A 21,088-nucleotide genomic window follows, 5' to 3' on the forward strand; every position below is an offset into this window, starting at 1 on the left:
TGTAGAAGAGATTCAAAGAGTGAGGTTGCGGAGGAGTTACAGAGGAGTACACCTCCATTGTTGTTCTTTACTTCAGAGAAGAAGTGTGATGAAGGGTCTAAGCAATAGTTTGATAAGGCACTTTTATCGCGTACGAGGGTAATTAGTTGGACACAACTCGTTTTCAGAAACACAGAAACAAGTTAAACTTGTTTCGGCTGGGACGATTCTAAAATCATTAATTTTTATAAATTTCTATTTCCAATTCTAAAAACTGGTGAAACGAAACACTTTTACCAAACGCTTTTTACCCAATTTCTCCATTTTTAGGAACAGAAAAACACAAAAATGTATTTTTGGGAACGATATTAAATGGTGCGTCAAGACTCTAGAGCAGGGCCTTACTCCCCACCGAAACCATTTTTCCTTTTATTTTTTTATGAAAAAATTTCTTTTCGCACTTTTTTTTTTTTCCATTTAATTTGTAAGCCTTATTAAACGGGACCGTTCCGTTTTAGCCATGACTGGGACCAATTACCGGGTTCTTTAACTTTAGCTCGGTTGCTCGATTTTGAATTATTCACTTTCCCCTCTTCCGAAATATATCTCTGTGACAAATAACAATCTCTACTCTCAATCTCTGGTGTGTTTGACGACGACAATCTCATTCAAAAGCTGGGTTTCCCTTCCTGTTTTTCTTGAGTTGCAGGCTTGATTAATATTAACAAAGAAACCAACACGAACCACAGAGAATGAGCGATCTGGTACCAGGCACCGATCCACCCGCAGCGGAACTCAAGAGCGGTTTCGATGCTGCTCGAATCGCAGAAGTAAAAGCATGGCTCGCTTCTCAATTCGATGCGGCAGGCAAAGAGGTGCCTGAATTCGAATACACGCCTCGAAGTGTTGCTCATTTGCACAACATCGCCACTATCTCTCAGGCCAAGAGTCAGGCTGCTGGTATTGTTGCTTCCGATCTCCGCCAGAAGGCTGCGGAGTATCGTTCTCAAGGTTGGTTAGGTTTTCTTTCTTTCTACGCATTTATGAAGAGAGTAATTTGATCGTTTGCTTTTCCCATTTGAATTTACTACGAATTTTGTTAAAATTTTCCATATTTGCAGCTGCAAGAATCAGAGAGATACTGGAGCATGCGGGTTTGGCGCAGGAAAGCTTACCCTCCAATGTCATTTCATCGGCACAGGTTCTGGCAAATGTGGCCAATCTGTTGAATATAAGAGATACTGAGATGAGTAGGTGGGTCTCTCTTTCTCTTTCGCCCCACCACCGTTTTATATGAATTGATGATCTTACCTTAAAAATGGTTATAGTTTTCTAGTTGCAATGGGGGATATCTCTTTGAGGAAGACGGGAGTGGAGGAGAAGAGGGCTAAAGTGCAGAAGGAGTCCAGAGTGCTTCTTGACTATACCCGGAAGGCAATTGCGAGGCTTACATACTTGAAAAGGTAGTTTCATGCAGTTACCCGCAGGTTCAATTTTGGCTAATTAATATTAAACTTTGAGTTTTAGTTAAAGAAACAGCTGAACTATTTGGAAAATCGTTTTTTTCCTTTTGCTTGTAGGACCCTTGCACAGTTGGAAGACGATGTACCTGCTTGTGAGGAACAAATGCATCACTGGAAGACAAATTTGAAACTCATGATCAAGAAAGAGCAACAATATTTCCAGCAATATTCTAATTACAAGGTACCACTATGGTGATCTTTAGTTTGCTCTTTTATGTGTTCTTCATCCAATTGATGATGTAGATTCTGGGAAAAAGGGTTTCAATATATTTGAGCTTTGGCAACTTTTGCTTTTAAGTTTAGAGGAATTGAAAATAACTTGCCATAACTTGATCAAGTTGACCCATTCAGTAGATAAGCAGATTAATCTAATCAAGAAAGAGTATTTGTTTTTTATCTTAATAAATAGGCAGTGGTCCACTTACCAAACCTTATTGAAAAGTGAAATGCAGTATGAATCAAATGACCACGATATCTTAGCCAGATCTCTACATAATGTTTGTAAGGTTACATGATACACATTTAAGTGTGGGCTTCCCTCATCAATGGTAACCTTAAGAATAGTGAGACAAGGAGAGACTGGCTACTTTAAGGATGGAAAGAAGGCAAAGCACCATTAGAGGATTGGACTAATTGAAGAGAAATCGGCCTAGAGAGATTGAAACTTTCTGCATGAGATACTGGCATTGTGAGAGTGAATTGTTGAATGAGAGGAACGAAGAGCGGCATAACGAAAAATGGGGAGGGGAAAAGTACTACATGTGGAATCATGAGAGTGAATTCATCTTTTCAAGAGGATTTCTCCATGTTCAGAAGGGAGGGGGCAGCAGCATGAGGGAATTCATCATAACCCGTCATTGAGTACCTTTAGAAATGGCAATAGATTCATCTTGAGCTCTTTCACTGTTACTCCAAAAGACCCAAATAACCCGCCTCAGAATTGCCTGCAATTACTGAACACAAAAGAGATAAAAAAGCTCCACAAGGAATAGGGAACCACCTTGCGGATAAGGGAGCTGATGGTTGGGTCAAATGATTAATGGCAGTGGTGATGTTTCTACTGATCTGCTCATCACCATTTTGTTTTGATAAGCGGTTGCAGAGAATGAACTGCTATGCCTGGTCTATCCATACTTTATAGAGTGTGTTTTGAAGTTATAAGGAAAACTCAACTATGTGTGAGAGAGGAAAATAGGACTGGTTCTACCAAATATATTCATGTCCATTAATGTCATAGAGACGAAGAGAGGAGAGGATAATCTGTTTTTATCCATTGAGAGATACAAAGAATGTTTGGGGAACAGGGAAAGACAATGAGAGGGGCATTTGAAACTTTGTACCTCAGTGAATGTAAATCCTGCAAGGACGACAAAAGAGGCTTTATGAGAAAGGGAGGGGAGGAGGGAGAGGAGAATACTACACATGCATGATGCCATTGGAAATAAATCTGAATTGGTAGCTTCTGGTGGAAAATTATTTGTTATACATACTTCCTTTTTTGACCTCTAATGGTGTATAATACCTCTGACAGATCTTTTGAAGGCCATTTTGTAGGAATAATGAAGGCTTTATATCAAGCCTAATGCCTGACCTGTACAAATATTTACCTTTTTTGACGTTCTGATTGAGGCGAGCCAACAATATCCGTAAGGAATGGCAATTTCTAAAATTCATTAAGCACATCTTAATATTTTTTTCTTAATTTTCTTGGAGGTGAAGAGGGGGGGGGGTTTGGGTGGGTGCGTCTTATAGGAACATTTCTTACTTGCCACTACTTAGTTTACTATACCTAATGGTACCCTAACATTGGATCCACCCATGGGATTGCATCTATACTGGGGCACAAACAACAAAAATGGTAATGACAATACGATAATGACGACAAATAATAATTATTTATATTTTCTTGATTGTTGGATCCATAGTGTTGCAGCCACTAAACTATGCCTCATGTGTTTGTCACTCATTCAACAACAACAACAACATCCAAAACCTTATCCAACTTAATGGGGTCAGCTACATGGAGATTCCAAGCAAGGACGAGAGGAAGGATCCATGCAAAAAAATTGACGGGTTATGATTAATTATAATCAAGTGCCGTGTCACTCATTCTGGATCATAATCCTGTGATATCATTTATTCCTGATTTGAACTACACTACTTCTGTTTGCAAAAGGTTTTGATGTTTAATCTTCGTGGTCTGAGATTGCTTTCACATGTGCAAAAAAACTTGTGCCAATGACTCATTATAGTCTCATGTTCTGTCACTAAATTCCAAGTGGTGTTTTTCTAATACTTTATAATGGTTTAAATAGGCAATATTGAATCGCGTGGGCTACACTCCAGAGATTAGCCATGGTGTTCTGGTTGAAATGGCTGAACACAAGAAGGAGTTGGAGAAAAAAACTAAGCCAATCTTGGATACATTAAGAAGCTACCAAGATTTGCCTCCTGTACTTCCCTATCTCAATCAACCTGGAGTTTTATTGGATAGCGTACATGTGTAGGACATTAAGAAAATCAAAACCATTTTATTTGTGCAGGATAAAACTCTCGCTGCTCTAGCTATTGAGGACAAAAGAAGGCAATATGCTGCTGCAGAGAAGTATCTTGAGGAAGTGTTGCATTCAGCTCTTTCCACTACAGAATAATTTCCTGGTCTATGTAAGTTTCACCTAATGAAGTAGTGATGCCTTGGTTCCACTTCCGTCTATGCTGCTGTTTATTGGGAACCTTTTCTTAAATAAATTAGGCCTTTGTCAGAAAGGGAATGCAAACCCTCAATAAAAGTCCTTACTAAACCGGATAAGGCCAACTCTGTGAAAACAGACGGCTATAAGAGATATCTATACCATCTGGACCTAATCTAGTAATTTCCCCTGCCACTTGAACTATTTATAATCAGAAATTCAGGAGAAAAGTTCCTTTATTGTAGTTGCAACCCTGCTTATCTAGTCCAGAGAAGATTGATTTATTGGTATAACCCCACAGGCTGCTGATTATCTGAGATTCTGTATGCTTTGGTCTTCCAGCATGTCAATTGGTACAAGGCATCTTTTGTCCTAGCCATGCCTCAAATGGCACAAGTGCTGAATGAGAAATGATGCTTTTGTATGCTTAAACTGCATCACACAACCCCCTATAGCTAGAAGCAGCAGTAAGTTGGAGTTGTGAGTTGTTCATGACCTCTTCAGCTTAAGACCTTAAGTTGTCTGGTTCTAGGAATCCCAGGATTACTGATATTTGTATTTGCAAGATTTACTCTCTGCCCCCACAAACCCAACTGGGTTTTTATTCATAACTACACATTGATAGGTCAGACAAACAAAATCCAATAATTGATGTGGTCCATGAGCTTGATAAATAATGCATAAAACCTACACAAGACCAAATATTTTGGCGGTGCCTTTGCAGTTTGATCATATTGTTGGTTTGCCTTCTGCTTGATCAGTGGAAGGGCTGCTTCAGTCGCACATAACAGTAAATTTTCGTTGGTGGTTTCTTGTATTCATCCTTCAAAATCCTTTGGGTGTTTCTTTCACTTTTGGTGGTATTTTTTGCTGATTTCTCCTTTCCCTCTCTGAATGTTTACCATTTTTACTCAAAACTCAGCAGTTGGCATTCCTGGAAAGCGTCTGAGGAAATGTTTTCCTATTTCTTTCCTTCATTTTGAATGACAGTGATATTTGGATGGCATATGATGCAGGACACCCCGTCTTGTTGTGCTCCTTATGCAACATTAATTTCAGTGATTGCTGCCTGAATCTCAGGCAGCAAGTGGAGTGGAGTCATGTGAGCAGGATGAGTTGCAGATTTTTATGGATGAAATAGAAGAAATGGATTTCCAAGGAGAATGTTTGCCTTATTGGGGGTACTATGAAGTATGAACAGATGAGATGGAACTGAGTTTGCTTTATGTGTGCTGAATCATGAGCTGTCTTGTGAAATGGAGTGTAATGAATGAGAGAGAGAGAGAGAGAGAGAGAGAGAGAGAGATTCTACTTATAATAATTTGTTATGAATTCATGTCAATATGATATTTTAGGCTGTGTTTTGTATGCATTCTTGGAATGCATTCTGGACCAAGAACACATTCTGGACTATTAAAAACATTGTTTGGTAAGTATTCCATTCTCAAAATTCTAAAACATGGTCAAGAATGCAGCCCATTTTGGAATGGGATATTTTTCCATTCTCCATTCTCCATTCTCTAGCTCTTGGCAGAACCCCGATGAAAATAGTTCCGCCACTAATCTTATGAAATGCACCTTCTCTCCCAAGGAATAGCGTCTCATACTTATAAATGTCCAAAAAGTACTTTTCTTTCTCTCTCAAAAAACCACTTCTCTCGCCCCAAATCTCTCTCTTTTTCTCCTTCTTAAGATTTCCTCTCAAATCCAAAATCCTAAAATCTCTTGTTTTCCTTGAGATCTTTACGGGTTTGATGTAAGCAATACTAAGGAACAAATTAAAATTTTATATTTTTATTTGTGAATTATTGATCTAATATTGTCTGGGAATTTCACCAAAGAGGCAAAGAGATTTCGCCCATGAGGTGTTTGATAAAATGTCTGAGCATTCTCACATAAAAATGTATTTTAAGCAAACATTTTAGCCAAACAATGTTTTCATTCTCAGTTAAGAACATATTCTGTATTTTCATAATGGAAATGCATTCGAAACATAGCCTTAGTTTTGAACTAAAGTTGAAAGATTTTTCCTTTCAATCTCCAAGTCAGATACATCTATTATTGCCAAATTCTGATCTCCTAATAAAGCACAATTTTTTACAAAACAAAATGTCAGTTTTGAAAGTTATATTTCAAAATTGGAAGAAAGTGCCTTGCTTAGCGGAATAGAGGTGGTTGGGGCAATTAAGAGTCAAAATCCCCCCCACCCCATTTGTTCAAATCGCCCGAAATGCCCCTTTCAAGAATCTCCACCCTTTCTTACCTTTTTCATTTTTTCTTTTTTTTTTGGGGGGGGGGGTGTTTCAGTTTTTTGTTTAAAATGTAGAGAAATCACCTTGATAAAAAAAAAAAAAGGTTCCTACGTAATTTTAGTAGTCTTTCCTAAATGCCATACTTTGTGTACAACTAATATGGCTATTCTGGGCATTGGATAGAGATGTTATGGTTTGGATTAGCTATTTGTTAAATTTTATCACTAAATTCAGTCAAATATCCTCTTGTGTATTGACATGTATCTATATATTTCTATTTACGCCCCGGATACTCTTACAACTATTGTGTACTTTCTTATAACCCTAAATTCCAAAGCTTTACTTTGTCACGTGACAAACTCTAAGATGACTTAAACTTGACTTGTGAGTAGGGGATCTAGGGGTCTACCATCTACAATAAATTTGGCTCCATATAATCTATCGGGTGACTGTTGTTGGCATTTTAAAGAAGGCATGTAGGAAAGGTTCCTATCATAGACATATAAGTATCAGGCTTCCAAAAGTTTGCCGAGTAAAACTTACGATATGCAAAAGGCATACGATAGGCTGGAATGGAGATTTATTGAATGTATGCTCTTAAAGATGGGCTTCCTCAAGTATTGAGTTGACCTTGTGATCGCATGTCTCCGATCTATTTCATATAAGCTCCTAGTCAATGGGGGTATCAAGGGCTCTATTGTTCCAACCCTTGGTATTCGTCAAGGAGATCCTATCCCCCCTGCCATATTTATTTTATGCTCACAAGGACTCTCATCTATTATCTCTCATGCACAAAATGTTGGTGCTCTTTATGGCATCAAAATTCGACACAGGGGTTCCCCATTGACTCATTTTCTTTTCGCTGATGATTGCTTATTTTTTCACAAGCGAGGCTTTATGAGGTCACAGCTCTAAAGCATTATTTTGATCTTTATTGCAAAGCTACGGGACAAGTCTATAAATATTCAAAAGTCTTCTCTTTAATTCTCATGAAAGATTCAAGCGCTAAATTTCAAGAGTTTTAAAAGTATTATATGGTGATGGTCCATCTAAATACTTGGGATTACCAACTGATTTTAGAATATTTAAGAAGGTTTTATTCAAAGAGGTGAAGGAAAAGACTCTTGGGAAATTGCAAGGTTGGAAGAATAATTTTCTATCCAATGTTGGCAAGGAAGTTCTATTGAAGGCTGTTATTTCACCAATGTCAAATTTGGCAGGGTCGCACTTTAAATTGCCTGTATCATGACTCAATCAGGAAGGTGGCATTAAACTTTTATTGGGGGGGATTCATATAAGGATTCCAAGATTCATTGGATTTCTTGGTCTCACCTGTGTCGTGCACGGTCAAAGAGGGCTTGGGATTTAAAGATTAAAAATTTTAGAATCAGGCTGCTTGGCGGCTTTGGTCATTCCCAGACACCCTTTGGGCCCATCTAATGAAGTCAACTTATTTCCCAAACTCAAGTTTCCTTGAGGCGAGGTTTTGTAGCAAACCATCATGGGGACGGCGGAGTCTTTTGGAAAGAAGGAAAACTCTCCTCAAGGTTTTACTTTGGAAAAAAGGAAGAGGGGGAAATGTGAACGATAGCTGCGTACTTTCTCTCCCCAAGTTCAAGATTCAAGAACCAAGGCCAACTGGTTGCCATCTGAACTAGATTGCAGAGCTTATTGATCCAATCTCTATATGTTGGAGGATAGAATTACCGCAACAATATTTTCAACCACATACAAAAGAGTATTCTTAAGATAAATTTGAGCCTTTATCGGAGGCATGATAAGCAGGTTTGTGATCCTTCAAAGAATGACCTATTTTCAGTTAAAATGACATACCAGTTACTCTCAAATGAGGCTCAAGTTGCTACCGCTACAAGTGCGCCATCTTCTCATCTTCACCAATGGAATAATGTCCCAGACTCATCTTGGAATCGCATATGGCTATAAAGACTCCCGAAAATTAAAAGCTTCATTTGGAGAGCTTGTGCACAGGGGATAGCATCGAGGGAGGGTCTCCATTCTCAACAAGTACCAGTCAATCCTTCATGTTGTAGGTGTGGCACAAGTAAGGAATCAATAGATCATATTTTGCTTAGTTGCTCTTTTGCACGATTGGTCTGGTTTGGCAATAGCCTTTCATACTCGCCTCCGTTAAACCATATCTCATTGTTCTATGAATGGTTAGAAAGTTGGGATGCTCTATTCCGATCAGATAAGAAGCTTTCTCGTGAGTCGCTTTCTAGAGTATCTTTCCTTTGCTGGTATCTATGGCGTGCAATGAATGATTTGGTTTTCAATGTCAAGATATGAACTCCACAAGAAGTGATAATGGTGGAGGAGAAGGCATATGTTGAATTCACTACAACTAATAAAAGGGATCATCAACATAATGTAGTAGTGGGCGGGGGTTTATTCATGCACCATTTACGAAATGGTCACTGCCAACTCTAGGTTACATCAAACTTAATTGTGATGCGGCACTCCCCCGAGGGAATTCGGAAGGTGGTTTGGGCTTTATTTTCATAGATCAATTTGGAGCGTTGATTAAGGCCATCTCGGTTCCTTAACGTCTAAGTTCAGCAATTCAAGGAGAGGCACTGGTCATCAGATCTGCTTTATCTCATGTTTTGGCTTTAGGATATCTACATTTTCAAGTATAATCGGATAGTAAGGAAATTGTTAATTTACTTCAAGACTGTAATCAAGTAGCTCTTCTAGATGCGGTGGCAATGTTCATTGACATTAGGCAGCAATGTGCTTTATTTGCTTCAATTTCTTTCACTTATATTCCAAGGGTTTTGAATAGTATTGCAAATGCCTTGGCACGGAAGCCCCTATCTATCATGTGTTTGACCATATTCCATTCCTTGACTTCTCAGGTTTTGTGAGTCTGAAGCTAATGATTGTGCACATATTTATCACTATCAGTAAATTTGTTCTTTATCAGAAAAGAAAAAGAAAACTAGAATCAATGGATCATCCTTTAATGAAATGATACAAATAAATATTTTTGTTGAGAAATGGCGTTCGAAATCGTTACCAAATGGGTCCTGAGGAGCCCTTTGATTCCAATCTTATCAATAGCACAAGTAAAACATAGGGAAAATTACATGATTACCCACTTTTGGGTTTCTGTTTACAAAATTACCCACAAAGTTTTGGTCAACAAAAATACCCAAAATTAGGTTTTGGTTTATAAAACTACCCAAAACAGTGATTCTCCTTCATCTGCCTATTTGTTTTGTCATTTTTACCCCTGACCAAGGTAGTAGCATGGCCTGATGGAGGCCAAGGTGGCAGCCCGGCCTGATGGAAGCCAAGGTGATAGCTCGACCTGATGGAGGCCGAGTTGGAGCACGGCTTGATGGAGGCCTAGGTTCAGCACGGCTTTATGAAGGCAGAGGTGGAGCGCGCCCTGATGGAGCCCGAGGTGGAAGCACGGCCTGATTTAGGCCGAGGTGGAGCGCGGCCTATGGAGTCCTAGGTTCAGCATGCTTTACGGAGGCAGAGGTGGAGCGCGGGCTTCCACCTCGGCCTCCATCAGGCCGCGCTATCACCTCGGCTTCCATCAGGCCAGGCTTCCACCTCGGCCTCCATCAGGCCGTGCTACAACCTTGGCTAGGGGTAAAAATGACAAAACAAATAAGCAGATGAAGGAGAATCACTTTTTTGGGTAGTTTTGTAAACCCAAACCTAATTTTGAGTATTTTTGTTGACCAAAACTTTTTGTGGGTAATTTTGTAAAGGGAAACCCAAAAGTGGGTAATCATGTAATTTTCCCTAAAACATATAGTGATACATTCCAGATCAGTGAGATCACTACCTTGGGTTTAATTTGATCGGGTCCATTAGATGACCTTTCTCTTTCATCTCAATCCACAAGACACCTAACGATCTGTTTTCAATGGTCTTGATTGGCTTAACCTATCGAAATATTTTACGACAGACAACAAACAATAGCAACGATTTCCACCATCGTCTCGAGTTAAGAGTTTTAACGGAGCTCCTGAGAAAGCCAGATTCCCCCAATCTTCTTCCTCTCTCTCCCTAGTCTCTCCCTCCCTCCCTCCCTCCCTCCCTCCCTCTCTCTGTGAAATGGATCTCCGCGTACTGATTTTAATTTCTATCCTCTGTGTGCAAATTAGGGTTTGTATCTTTTCCATTCAATTTTCTTTCCTTTCGTATAATTAAATTACTATCCCATCCACTTCAATGAGAAATTTGAGGGGATGAATGTGGATCTGATAATCATCTTGTTGATTTTTATTGTATTTTGACGTAGGCGGAAAGTAGTAGCGGTTCGATCGTCTTCCTCGAGAGCTCTAGTCCTCGTTTTCTTCGTACTCGATCATCGGATGTCTTAGATGAGGTAATTTATTTGTTTATTCGTTAAGTTTGATGCTGTGGAACTCGAGAAGATTAAATTTTTGTTTTTGAATTTTATGATTATATATTATGCGCCATTGGATGCAAAGCTTACTTCTTTTTCACACATTTAAGTGGTATCCTCTATTTTATTCGAATTCCTTCATTTTTCTGTCTTTCATCTGGGTATTAGCGAGGGCATATAATTCCTTTGTGCAAAAGGAAAAACCTTGGAAGTGGTTTCTCTTAAGTATTCTATTTTGGAATGTAAGGAGTTGTTTCTTGTTGTTCCTCTGTATTTATTGCAAAGAAATTAATTTAGATCAAATGTTTCCAAATGAATCTACTTTAGTAATTTCACAATCTTCCCAATCGATTCAGTGTTCAATTTTTGTTGGCACAGAAGGAGCCCATATTGCTTTCAGATGTCGCTGCTGCAGTGTCAGTTTTGCTTGGTTTTGCTCCACCAGCTTCTCTTTCAGATGAGAGCGCAGCTAAGGTCAGATAAATGATAAAACTATGCAAAACATCATTCTGAAGGTTTCCTGTCTTTGCTATTCCAGTATTTGATGCTGACCAATGGCTCTAATTTGTAGTTGAATGAGATACTGCTGCCAAATCCATTTGAACGACCTCGTGCTGCTTTTGTTTTAGAAGTTCATGGAGCAGAAGGTTCCTAAATCCTGTGTCTGAAATGCATTTTAAATTGTTCATTTTAATTGGGTTTTCTGAACTATTCTAAATATGCAGATAAGCAGCAGCTGTTCAAACACTTTAGTGGCCCTAGTGCTGCCCAGATCGGCAGTGGATTTAGGAGTGGTGTTCTTGGTTCAAGCAAAGCTGAAATCCAGCTTCCTGGTATTTGAAAATCCTTTGAACATGTTTACTTTGCATATATATTTGAGACACGAAAAAAAAAATTCTCAGAATATTCTCGTTGCAATTTGGTAATTTTGTTGATGGATTTTGGTCCTCGAGTGTGCAGATGCGGATGAGGTCGCAGTGGTCTCCTTGAATGAACCCATAGGCTTTGATTGTGATGCAGCATGCTCAGACAAAGAAATTCATGAACTTGTTGGTCAAATTTTCCCTATTTATTTTTGTGTCGACATTTTTGCCCTACCTATTAATATTTATTTTATAATGTTCATATCTGTGATGGTGAATATATTTTCTTATTCAGGCATCCTGGTTGGGTGGGTCCTACATTATTAGTGAGCTGGAACCACTAAATGGGGAGTTGACTGTACCCTTGACCAGTGGCTCTCTAAAATTGCATATGTCAAAGGTCTTTCTCCCAGAATTTAAACTTATGTATTTGAATAAAAGCATAGCATGGTATGATAAGCACCGGTAATTTTCTAACTTCCAAGTCTTAATTGGACATGTTTCATATGTTCTGCAGAATGCAGACAAGGAATTCGCATTGGGTCTTGTTTATATGATCCATAATATCAGAAGGGCAGTTGAGATGCATGAAGAATTTTCTGGGAGTATGCAGAACCCTGCAGAGCTAATGACTGGCCATTTTACTGGCATTAAGGTGATACATCTTTTCTTTCCTCATTTTTCCTGCCTGTTATTTGGTAAGAAATCAAACCATTGCTTGGAAACTCTGACGGCGCCAAGAACAAGGGAGGGGTATGGCATTGTGTGAGGTGTAAAAGTTTTAATTACTGTGATATAGCAATTGTAATTTCATTGTTAAAATTGATATGTTGTGGAAGCCCATTGCTTACACATTATTACTGATTGGTTGCCTGGATTTGTTATCCCTTCGGCAAAATTACTTATGTATTTTGATATTTTTGATAATTTTTTAATATCTGGATGTTTTGGTGCCATATTATTACTTTTGCTAATTTTTCCGTTTTCAGTAGATGATGCTTAGGCAGATATACTTGTAGTGTTGCCTGGATTGGTTGCTGTCACGGTAAGGAGCTGCCTTTCCTTTATAAGGGGCTTCAATACCCAACATTTATCGTGCATGATTTGTTCTGTTTGCTGCTTTTGAGAGGAGATAGTATGAAGCCTAGCTTTTAAATTGTATAAAGCCTAGCTTCAATGCTTTTAAGGATTATTAAATACTTTTTGTTCTTTCTGTCAATTGCATCATATTTCTTACGTTCCCATGCTAACCTTTTTCCTTCCATTGGTTATATGATGAGTTAATTAACATTTTACAGGCTTTGCATGAGCAATATGGACCTGATGGCATTACTCAGCAAGGAAAGGAGCTGCTTCTGACTTCGCTAACAAAGCTATTTGATTCCTTACAAGCAGCATATAAAGGTTAAATTTATTCTTTGGCCTTGGGATATTTATATCTTCATCAAACATTCCCCCCCATTAATGGATGGATCCTGTCTCAGCTTACCAGCAAGTTTGAGAACCCTTCCAACTGGCAGAATTACAGTGTGTTAAAACAACCAATGGGAGAAATTTAATAATTCCAAATCCAGGACTCGGATCAGGCCCATACTCTGCTCGAGTGTAGGGTTAAGATAGAGGTTCGAAACCCTAAAATTTGGCAGTGATCCAATGGTTGGATAAGCTGGATAAAGGCAGTTCAGAAATAGAAACTTGGATTTTCAGAAATTAGTAACTATCAGGAACTGCCAATCTGCTGAACAGACGAGGACCAAGTTTTGGTCAATGACTGTCGGATCAATAGAAACAAACCTCAGAATATATCTGAAACCCTATGGCTGATTCTTAGTTGCAGCAATATGGCACTAAAACAGGGGAACTGCAACGTCCGATTGACAGCAGTGAACCAATTTAAATCCAAGTCTATAATGAATAGCAAAGGATGCCTACAATTAATACTCAGAACAGCAGTAGATACAACAACAACAAAAACAACAAACTCAGCCTTAAACCCAACTTAATGGGGTCGACTACAGGGATCCAAGAAAAACAAGGTAGGGAACACCGAGGTCCAAACAGAAAAGGGGGGGAATGGAGAGATGATGAGATGAAAAAAAAAAAAAAAAGGAAAAGTGAAAAATTAATAAAAAATGAAAATGGAAAAATGGAAGTAAGAGGAAAGTGGCACAACAAGTTAAGAGAATCTTAGCTAAATGGGGTCGGTGTATGGATCCTTGCTCTCCACTAGACTCTACCGGAGGTCATACTTTGGACAAGGCCTAGACGGTTAGACTGTGCATGTCGTTCCTCACAACTTCTCCTATGGTCATTTTGGGCGTACCCGTAGCTCTTTTTGCTCTTTCAGTTTGAATCAATCACTCTTTACTGAGGCATCCCAAGGCTTCTCTTGAACATGACCATACCACCTCAAATAACTTTCTTGGAGCTTGTCATTGGTCGGGGAAACTCCCAAATCAGCTATAATACGTTCATTCCTTACTTTATCTTTCCTATTTTTTCTGCACATCTGTCTTAACATTCTCATCTCTGCAACACATAGCTTTTCAATATGACAGTTCTTAACTGTCCAATATTCTGCCCCAAACATTATAGCCGGTCTTACAGAAAATTAGAGCAACAGTAGATTAGCTAGGAGTAATCTGAGAAGAACTTACTGGAAAATTGAAATTGCAGGGACTGATAGAAGAAACAAAACAGAGTATAAGATATGACCGGAGTTTCCCACTCAAGCCTCGATCAAACAGATCATATTGGTACAAACCAAGCTTTATTCAACATATTTAATTGTGGGATCGCTATTTGGCTGTTACATATAAATAGGCTGGAGAAAACCTAGATCGTATTCAAGGTTTTAGGTATCCTACTGTATTCGCAGATAGTAACTGATATATATCGTATGTTGAATAATGTAGTGTGAGGGGGAAGAGTTGTGTTAAGTCGAGAGTGGGAGAAGTCTAAGTTGAGTCATATTCTAAGTTAGTCGTTGTTATTTACTTTAGTTAGTCTTTGGTTGTAATTAGACTCTTAGTAGGTTTCCTACAAAGAGTCGTTTGCTTGATTAATATAAGGGAGAGGTTGTCTGCAATAGCGGCATTACATTCCATTCCTATTATGTTCAACCTCTCCTCATCTCCATCTCCATTTTGCTTTTCCTCTCCATCTTCTTCGTAGATTCTGGTTTATTGTATTTGGTTTTGTCCCATGGTATCAAAGTAATGAAGAAAAAAAAATCTCCCATGGATGATCTGTATTTGAGTAAGTTTCCTCCTTTATTTTCTTAGTTTTCTAATATCTACCCTGTTCCAGAGACACCTGTGACCAGCCATATTGGTCATTGATCAACCCTGCTCCAGGGACATCTGCAAGCTGCAATCACCCTTTGAATTAACCAATCATTCTGTTGTTTTTGGGTGGTAGTCTGAGAAGAGGGACGGTTTGTTGGAGTTCCTTCATACCTGAACCATTCGGCCTGAGTTTTGAAGGTGTATTCATACTCAAAGCAGCAACCTGTCTTGCTGATTTCCTGATCTGGGAAACTCCCTGTTGTGAGTTTGCAAAAATGAAATATTGCTGGTTCCCTTTCTACTGTTGGGTTGGATTTCAGTCACTGTTATTTTCTTAAGTAGTTGGTTGATCGGAATGATCCCTCTTGCATTCACTATGGATTTTCATTTTGATTCATCATCTAAAATCTCAAGTTGATCGGAGCTCCAAGGAGGAAGCACTTCTCCTCGTACCAGTCCTCCTTGCTGCCTGCTGGTTTGTTGTGTGGTGGTAGAAGATGATATTCTCTCCCCCACGGTTCTCTTGTTGTTTTTTTAATTTATTCCTTTGAAAATTCCTTTAATGCCCCTCACTACCTCTGTTATTCCCTTATGTCTATATTTTAGAAACCCTTCCAAGTATGTCCCTGAAACAATAAATACTAATCCCTGTTATATCCTCTCCTCTTTACTTACGTAGTTAACTCTTGAAAATTACGGTTTATTATGAGATTGCCTCGGGTTCTTAAATTTGAGCTATTCTTTAATTGGGTGGGTGGGCGGCCCATATTTGGGTTTAAACCCAGGGCTGCATGGTTTAATTACAGATTTTGCCATTATCTTCATATTGGGTATTATTTGGTTTGCATACCAGCCGTTGGATCGTCTTCCAATATTCTTGCAATTCTGTTTGGTGGGCGTGGTATATAATGCATTCTATCCATTGGATCAACTCAATATTTTTGGGATTATTGTTATTGTCTGCAAAGAGCATTTGCCAAAATTTGGGACACAAGTCTCTCTGGTTTTGGTGATTAATTTATTAATATTTTGCCCTATTTGTGTCCCGCATTGGAGTTCCTTATCTACTTTGATCTAATCTGTTGCTGCTATTGATGCTATTGCGGCTGCTCTTGATTATGGGATTTATTGTTATTTTGTGATGTTGGTTGTTGCTGCAATATGATGTTGTATTATCCTTTGATGTTATCCTCTCCATTATTTGTCCACATGTAGCGCGACACCTGAGGGGGAGATTATAGTTATCATCTGATATTTGAAGATTATTATTGTTATCTGTTCTACTCATCAGATGAATATTATTATTATTATGGTAAAAATATCCCTGCTGGTCTGGCAAAGGCAAAGCCCAGACTGAGTGGGCGCAAAAAGACCATTGCCCTCCCCCCGCTGTGCGCTTTAGATGCTCCCGAAAGCCTCCTCATTGGCCCTGTGCACTGTTGTTGCCTACACGAGACCAGCAGGGTTCTTCTGCCTATTATTATTTGCTTGTTTGTGTCATTTGCTTGCATCCTCTGCAACAATTTTATCTTATTAAGCTGGTTACTTGACTTCTTGTTTTTAGCAACAAGACTTCTATTAGCAAGCCGGAGTAACCTTTACAACGCTTTTACCAGTGGTCCGCAGTAACCTATGCTGCACTTCTATCAGTGGTTCGCAACAACCTATGCCCTGCACCTTTACCAGTGGTTCCCAAAATCCTTATGCTGTTACCAGTGGTTTCAAGCAACCTTATTCCGTGTTATGTGGTTCGCAGCAGCCTATATATATATATATATATAGATTACTGCGAATCACTGACAGAGGCATAGTGTTCCATTCCTTTCCTATCATGTTCACCCTCTCTCCTATTTGCCATCTTTATAGATTCTGGTCTATTGTATTTGGTTTTGTCACAATATCTTTAAGGTATCAATACGATACGGCTGTATTGGGTCGATATGGCACCTGATATGGTCGATACAGGGTAGATACTATTGACATGCTTGATACATCTCTTATAAACTACAAAACACGATCTGTGACTACTAAGCACTTACTAAGAGGCAAGAACTCATGTAAGGCATTCTAATCCCTTTTTTTTTTTTTGTGAATGAAAAATCAACTTAATTCCTTGCTTCTACTGGAAAAAGAGACTAATAGTATTGATTTTAGCATCATTTGGGGATTAAACAACCTATAATAAAGGATCGAAACGAGAGCTGCACAAGAACAATTATCAACAAAACTTTGATTCTTTTGCTCATTAATTTTTATTGTCGTTTAGATTAGTGAAAAACAACTTGAATGATTTCATCAAATCTGAACCCTAAATCTTTCCCAAACTAAAAATAACATCTGTTTTGCCATTGTGGCATTAGTTTATGTGAGAAATCTCATCCTTTATATATATATATATGTATATATATATATATATATGTATATATATATGTATATATATATATATATATATAAAATCAATTGAATGCATTTGTCTCGTCGTACTTTTTCTCCTTTTTGCACATGATATATTTTACATAGTACTTATTTATATTGTTTTATGCTTCAAATTGTATCTTGCATGTATACTAAGGCACCGTATGACAATGTTCCGTTTTTGCCGTTTTTGTGTTTTCTTGTTCCCAGAAACAGAGAAACAACTTAAAAAGTGTTTGATAAAGTTGTTCCGTTTCACCCGTTTCTAGAAACATAAATCAAAATTTATGCCTATTTACAATTCTAGAAACGACTTTGATGGCCGTTTCTAGAAATGAATTTGAGAGAGAAAAAATGCTGTTGTGGCCGATAAATCTCTCAACTATTTAAGCAAAAAAAAAAGGCAACCGAACCTTCTCTCCCATTTGGGCATATGATGATACTATTGGGTTTTTTAGTGGCATTATGTTTGCAAAAAACGTTTCGAGAAGCAGGTTTATCAAACATCAAAAAATCCGTTTTTGTTTTTGAAAACGTGAAAAGCTGTTTCTGATGTTTCTAGACACAAAAACAGCAGAAATGTTATCAAACGGTGCCTAAATATTTCATATGTTTCTTGACCATTTCTATGCATATTTTCATCGTATCTTGTCACTCTGATACGATGTCTCTTAAAATCACGCATTCGATATGATACCCGATGCCGCTACTTTAAACCTTAATTTTATTGACTTTAGGGAACTTTCAGCGAATAGGATGACGTCTCACACTAACGGTTTATGAGAAACTAAACTAGGCTACGAAACTCCACATGTGAAATAGAAGGAAGTTTCCTAATCAGAACAGGAAACTGGAGCAGACTCATATGCAGGTTTAGAAACCTGTCTTTATTATATTGCTGGAAAATATAAGATATAAATAAACATCTAATAATCCCCCATGATTCTGGTTTGAGTAACCAGAAAATACACAAACCATTGGTCTGGCGTGAACCAAGTGCAGTTGAACCAAAAGGTTCAGAACAGGGGAACCACAGGCTGCTCTGTTGGCCTGGTTCCCTTCCTCCTTTGAGAGTACTTCTGCCAGAATGATCTGCATCACCCATTAGTTTTCCTTCCTATTCAGTGGAGTGAATTTCCTTGGCACATACTTGAATTTATCTGATTATGTAATATAGCCCCCCACGGGTATTAGCATCACCCTGAAATCATTTTTTTTCCCCTTGGGTTACAATAAATGGATTTTCTGAGTTGAGTAGGGAATCCATATTTTTAATCTATCAGACACTTAATAAAGCAGTTTCCCTGCTTTTGGGCATCTGCGTACCTGGTTGTGTGGGGGTTCAAGCAAGTTCACCAACACATCAAAAGAAAAAAAAAAAAATGAGAAAGAAAAAGATAACATTGGTTGTTTTGGAGAACCCTAATAGACTAATAAGTTTGTTTTTTCTGGGTCACTGCTGCGCTGCCATCAATGGAGAGTTTTTTTCTTTGATGCTGTAGCTAAAACGATTCCTACCATCCTATACAAAGAACTGAGGAATTTATTTTATTTGGGCAGGTCAAATTGTTGGAGTCTTCTTCTTCAGAGGGGAATCTTGTCCTGAGTCTGGATCATTGTTGGATGTGAAATTTAGTTCTCGGCCTTCTTCACGTTGGTTGGAGGAGCAGGCAGGCACAAGTAACTCAACCACGGCTGCTTTAGAGCTGTTGCTGGTTAGACGAAGCATTGCTTGGATAACAGGAATCATTCTCCTCATAGCGACTCTGGTTGGGGTGAGTTCTACTTTAAAGGATGGCCTGGGTGGTTGGTTAATTGCTAAAATTTACTTCTCAAAGTGCATGTTCATTTTCTTTAAACAGAAAAAGGATTTTCAATTGATAACCAAAAATATTATCATGTTTTGATGTGCTTAAAATTTTAGAAGTATCCCTCGTTATTGCTAAACATATCCTAGTTTGTTGAGACTGTTGGACAGCTACTAATTGGGGAAAGGAAAAGAAATCACCTGGTTTTCAAGTGCAAATCTCGTCTAGACTAGTATCTGTCGTTTAGGATCCATGAGAATTTAGAACAAGATTTGCTAATTTTTGTAAGAGAACTTTCACATCTCGTCCATGGTTCAACTTTACAATTTATTTGTTAATACATAGACAATTTCTTATGAAGTGTATTCAAGTGTCCTTGCTTGCAGGGCAACGTGAAATCCGGAAAGAAGTTTCCCTTGTCCTTATGGTTGTTAGCAACTATTGCACAGAATGATCTATATAATCGATTCATTAGAAGAATGTGTCCCAAAAGAAAAAAATTCAAGAGAAAATAAATTAAGGAATGATAGTTGTGATCCAAGTTTTTGTATCTTGCTTATTTACATGATGGGAGAGGGTTCACTGAGCAAGCGGTATAGGGAACCACACACCCTCGCCTGTGGCTCACAGAACCTTTTCCCTTGGTTGATATCATGCTTCTCAAAGTATTTTAAATTCGGTCTCTCTCTTAGATGGTTGAACCTACAAGCTGTAGAGGACTGGGAAGGTACTTACATTGTTTGATGCCGTCTTTTTGTTGCTTTGCAGATCCACTTTCTTCTCAATATGCCCCTCACCAGAGATACCCTACTGTATTCTAATGTCAAGCTTGATTGAATTAAGAGTGGAGCCCTGTACTGAATTTTCCAACTGCGAGAAGATTGGCACTTCTGGGGCTGCTGTTGGCCCTCTAATTCATGAGATATTTGTACCTCAGACTACATGCTTTGGTATGGTCTTAGAATCGAGTCGGTATAATCAAAGTTCCAATTGTTGTGATAATTACGTTTTCCTCGGTTCTTTGCTGCCGAATGACCTGCTTGGGCTGATCCTATGTTTAGAGATTAGAGTTGTTGGGTTTAGTTGGCAGAACTTAAGTTGTATTCTATTCATTTCATAACAAAGTGCATAATTGGGCACTAGAAAAACTGCTTCATCAAACCTAAATTGTCTTTTTTTTTTTTTTGCGTGAAAAAACCGCAGGTTATTATGATGTGAAAATGTGTACTTGGTAATACCATGTTTGGTTTTATATTGTAATTTAAGAATAAAATCTTCAATAGAATTTTCTATTGTGGTCAGTTCTCCAAAATCCTATTTTCCTGTACTTTTTTGAGGGAAAAGAATCCCAAGAATACACGTTTCACTGATCATTACCCAAGTCATGGTTACTTGAACCTGATGCCATTGGTTTTTCCTCATTGGGCACTTCTTTAGGCAGGAGAATCTCATGATCTGTATGAAAATGTGATTGAACGGTAGGTAAAATGCATTTTAAGGTACATTTAATACATGTAAGTCCCATAAGTCCAAGTTTTAAGATACTTCCAAAAAAAAAAAAGGTTTTTGGGTTGCGTTTGGTAGTCATTTAGTTCTAAAAACGACGTTTCGTGTCATAAACAGAATTTTTAATTTGTGTTAAAATGTCATTTTAAAACAGAAAAATAGTGATTGATGAACCTGTTTCAGGAATGAAATGATGGAACAAAGGGCCCGTTTGATAACGTTACCAGAAACGTGTTTCTGTGTTTTCTTGTTCTCAGAAACAAAGAAACGGCATAAATACCGTTTGGTAAAAGTGTTCTATTCCACTTGTTTCTTGAAACATAAATTAAAATTTATAACAATTTATGCTTCAAGAAACATGAATGACGAAACAAGTTT

The 21,088-nt window shown here is 38.2% G+C and overlaps 2 protein-coding genes across 3 annotated transcripts; both read left to right on the forward strand.

The window, feature by feature from the left end:
- Positions 1–512: 512 nt before the first annotated feature.
- On the forward strand, positions 513–5,628 carry LOC122090940 (AUGMIN subunit 1). The gene is made up of 7 exons (XM_042660720.1): positions 513–990; positions 1,101–1,233; positions 1,308–1,442; positions 1,560–1,683; positions 3,818–3,955; positions 4,046–4,166; positions 5,209–5,628. The coding sequence occupies exons 1-6, from the start codon at positions 732–734 to the stop codon at positions 4,151–4,153; spliced, it is 897 nt and encodes a 298-aa protein (XP_042516654.1). The 5' UTR covers positions 513–731; the 3' UTR covers positions 4,154–4,166; positions 5,209–5,628.
- Positions 5,629–10,431: 4,803 nt separating this feature from the next.
- On the forward strand, positions 10,432–20,516 carry LOC122091814. 2 transcript variants are annotated; one of them, XM_042661963.1, is made up of 11 exons: positions 10,432–10,587; positions 10,724–10,810; positions 11,210–11,305; positions 11,403–11,478; positions 11,557–11,664; positions 11,792–11,880; positions 11,990–12,094; positions 12,212–12,349; positions 12,993–13,098; positions 18,957–19,171; positions 19,973–20,516. In XM_042661963.1, exons 1-11 carry the CDS (start codon positions 10,537–10,539, stop codon positions 20,039–20,041), a joined length of 1,140 nt encoding a protein of 379 aa, XP_042517897.1. In that variant the 5' UTR covers positions 10,432–10,536; the 3' UTR covers positions 20,042–20,516. The 2 variants fall into 2 exon arrangements, with proteins under 2 accessions (XP_042517897.1, XP_042517898.1); XM_042661964.1 differs by having other exon boundaries at positions 11,213–11,305.
- Positions 20,517–21,088: the final 572 nt, after the last annotated feature.

Source organism: Macadamia integrifolia, chromosome 10, assembly GCF_013358625.1.
Source record: "Macadamia integrifolia cultivar HAES 741 chromosome 10, SCU_Mint_v3, whole genome shotgun sequence".
Lineage (NCBI taxonomy): Eukaryota > Viridiplantae > Streptophyta > Magnoliopsida > Proteales > Proteaceae > Macadamia > Macadamia integrifolia.

Coding starts and splice junctions, on each gene's coding strand:
- LOC122091814 (XM_042661963.1), top strand. CDS start 10,537: ATGGATCTCCGCGTACTGATTTTAATTTCTATCCTCTGTGTGCAAATT. Junction 10,588..10,723: donor TCCTCTGTGTGCAAATTAGG/GTTTGTATCTTT, acceptor ATTTTGACGTAG/GCGGAAAGTAGTAGCGGTTC. Junction 10,811..11,209: donor CATCGGATGTCTTAGATGAG/GTAATTTATTTG, acceptor TTGTTGGCACAG/AAGGAGCCCATATTGCTTTC.
- LOC122090940 (XM_042660720.1), top strand. CDS start 732: ATGAGCGATCTGGTACCAGGCACCGATCCACCCGCAGCGGAACTCAAG. Junction 1,443..1,559: donor AGGCTTACATACTTGAAAAG/GTAGTTTCATGC, acceptor TTTTGCTTGTAG/GACCCTTGCACAGTTGGAAG. Junction 1,684..3,817: donor AGCAATATTCTAATTACAAG/GTACCACTATGG, acceptor TGGTTTAAATAG/GCAATATTGAATCGCGTGGG.